Source organism: Carassius gibelio, chromosome B4, assembly GCF_023724105.1.
Source record: "Carassius gibelio isolate Cgi1373 ecotype wild population from Czech Republic chromosome B4, carGib1.2-hapl.c, whole genome shotgun sequence".
Classification (NCBI taxonomy): Eukaryota; Metazoa; Chordata; class Actinopteri; order Cypriniformes; family Cyprinidae; genus Carassius; species Carassius gibelio.
This window is the reverse complement of record NC_068399.1, coordinates 7636528-7639487: the sequence shown is the minus strand read 5'-3', so window position 1 is coordinate 7639487 and position 2960 is coordinate 7636528. Positions and strand designations below refer to the sequence as shown.

General features: G+C 48.2%; 1 protein-coding gene across 1 annotated transcript; it reads right to left on the bottom strand.

The window, feature by feature from the left end:
* Positions 1-1273: 1273 nt before the first annotated feature.
* Positions 1274-2581, bottom strand: LOC127956333 (uncharacterized protein F54H12.2-like). The gene has a single exon (XM_052554170.1). The coding sequence runs from the start codon at positions 2579-2581 to the stop codon at positions 1274-1276; it is 1308 nt and encodes a 435-aa protein (XP_052410130.1).
* Positions 2582-2960: the final 379 nt, after the last annotated feature.

The window sequence follows — 2960 nt, the reverse complement described above, 5'->3', positions numbered from 1 at the left end:
TTTACGCCGCGACGATTTGAATCCTTATGAAAAAGTCAAACTTTACAGCCAAACCCTGAACAGGTTTTTGACCGTCGTTAAACAAGGGGATCGTGAGAGCGGTGTTTTAACGCTTTCGTTACCCCATCTTGACCCCGGTCCTAAAGACGAATCGCCGACTGCCGCTAACGTCGAAGACGGTAAAGCCGCGGAGGCTGTCGTCGCCGAAGTTCTGAAGAACGTCCCGTCGAGAAGCGTGAAAAACAGCAGATACATATTAGACAAGATGTCTAAAGCTAAAGGACTAAGCTCATGGAACGAATCCGGGGAGTTTGTGTTCAGGGGTAAAGCCGTACAAGGTTCGCACATGGTCGATTTGTTAAAAAATGTTACGGCTCCGCAAAACGTTAGGGATGAACGGAGACCTCCGGGATGGTCGGAGTTTCTACGCGCCTTTGGCGAATTAAACATCCCTTTTTCTACGGTGCCGAACCAACAGGTCAGACGTACGATTAACTCTCTAAAGAGTAAACCCTTAGAACCCCCATCACCGTCTGTTAGACCTTATAAAAGAAAAAAAGGGAGGAGATATTCACCTCCCTCGGGTGGAGATTTTGAAGACTCGCCGTTTAAATCGCCGACTATCGACCTACGACAATGGCTGGAAATGTAACGACTCCTTAGATCGAGCATTCATTCATTTGTATCTTATGATTAAATAAATAAAAGACGATAAGAAATATAATGGTTTAAGCATTTTTTTTTATTTATACGTCAAACATGTCTGCACACAATGAACGCACGATAACATTTTATCATTACAAACATGCGGTCTCAATCTCTTCACAAAGAGGGACACCATTTTATCATTTCTAATATAATCATCGGTGTATAGTTTCATCACGTGGCTATAGTCGCGAGCTCTGGCTAGATGATATAGAAAAAACACACAGTGCTGTCCGCAGGTATCCGATGAATAATCCTGGACGCGTCTGTCGGAGTATAATACGTCGACGTCGTTGACGTCTAGAAAGTTATTGATGCTGATTGGAAAGCGGGGGCTGTCGGGCGGATTGCCGAAGCTGTCGAAAAAACAAGCCGTCCCCTCTCGCGCTAAATAAACGGCTAGCCAATGCTCCCCCGGCGATCGAGAGGGGTGGGTATTAACGATGCAGAACGACGGTAAGATCCCCAACGGTTTTTTGGGTAGTTGATCGCTCGGCAGAACCCCGAGAAAATGAGTCCCGCACGCTATTTTATCCACGATAGCTGTGAGTTGTAGCGTGTTCATCTCTCAGTAGTGATCGATCAGTACCTGTCTACGGTTAGACACTTCAATGAGGCTGTCGAATACGGCGTAGATTATTAAATTAACGGTATTCGGCAGAGCTTGTCTGAAACGAGCTTCGACTCTGATGTTCCCGGACTTGATGAGGGAAATGTGCTGACCGCAGTCCTCGTCCGGCGTCAGGTTAAATGCGTAGAGCGTGTATCCGTTCAGGAAATCATTCCTGCTGATACAGAGCGGTCGATCTTTAAGGTGTCTCCCGGTCGTCATCGCCAGCTGATAATATTCGCGCACCGCCAAACCGGCGTCGAAATTAGGTTGTAGAGGCTTGGCGGGAAATTGTTGACCGTCCACGTAGACCGCTAGGAATTCCAGATTGTAATGTTTGAACGCGAATGGATTTTTCTCGTAGGAACCGGTGAATGCGTCGTTATCGACCATACCGATAACGATAGACTTTGGCAGCGTTCCTAGAAACAGATTTTCTTGATTGGAAACTCGAGAGCCGGCGGGTATGGAGAACGATTTAAGACAGACCCTGTCGATGGGGTACTTGGCCGTGGTCGAGAGCAGCGTTTGGGCGTGAGCCAGTCTCACCGGGGGTGATACGGAAACTTTTTTGACAAACAGGGACGCCGCCGCTATATGTAATTTGTAAGCCAAGTCGTCGGACCTCATCAGACAGAATTCATCCTTTGCCCGTATGAACCGTAATTTTAAATCCAATCCATTAATTAAAAGTTTCTCTTGAAAGAATATATCGCTGTGTATGGGGGCTAGCAGTTCCACCTCGCTGCTTCGGCCGGTGTAGAGCGATCTCTTCGTTAACCCCTCGTTACGACCTGCGGGGTCATGTACGTCCATGTGACCGGCCGTGTCTTTGTGAAACAGCCCGGCGCTGAAAATACTTTCCAACGTATCTTTACCGTAGTTGAGCAGACTTTCGATGATGCAGCGATACGGATGAGTTCCGGAGCTCTGAGATATCAGACGGTCGCCGAGGGTTACGTCGACCTGTGAAAACATGGTAGCTGCCAGGTAATTTATCGGTCCCACCTTAGCCGGGTGAGCGATATCTGCTCCGTCAGGCCCCGTGATTTTCACCCGTAGATAGAGCATCGTGTTGTTAAGATCCAAATAATCGTCGCCGTTGCCGGCGATAAAAAACTCCAACGGTGCAGAGTACGATATGGCCGATAATGGGGCTACTTCTAAATAGCCGTTTTTCTCAATAACGGTCTGCGTCAGCGGGACCGTAAATAGGTCCAACTCGGACTTGATGCACTCCCCCGACATGCGGTGCAATAACGCCATGTTAGAAGATGGTTTTTACGACTCTCTTGATCGACGCCTTTCGTCTAACAGCCGCCTTACGCTTTCTGCGTACGACTGAGCGTTTCTTCGGTCCGAGTGTTGTTTTCTTCTTTCCCCACTGACCACGCCTCCTCACACCGGGTGGTTTAGACATCCTCTTACGGGCCATGACCATCAGACCGGATCCGTCTTGAGCTTTATCGTTATGAGACCGCGTCAATACGTTTGAGACGACGTCGGATACTATATTTTTAGCGGCCGATTTTAGATGGGGTTTCGCGATGCTAAATCCTCTTTTTAACAGAGGTACAGCCATCCTGAACAGGCCTCTGAAAAGACCCCCTAACCCCGCTCCGTACATAACCCCTCCCCCGGCATA

Bases quoted from the DNA above. Each gene is read 5' to 3' on its own strand.
- LOC127956333 (XM_052554170.1), bottom strand. From the start codon at position 2,581: ATGGCGTTATTGCACCGCATGTCGGGGGAGTGCATCAAGTCCGAGTTG.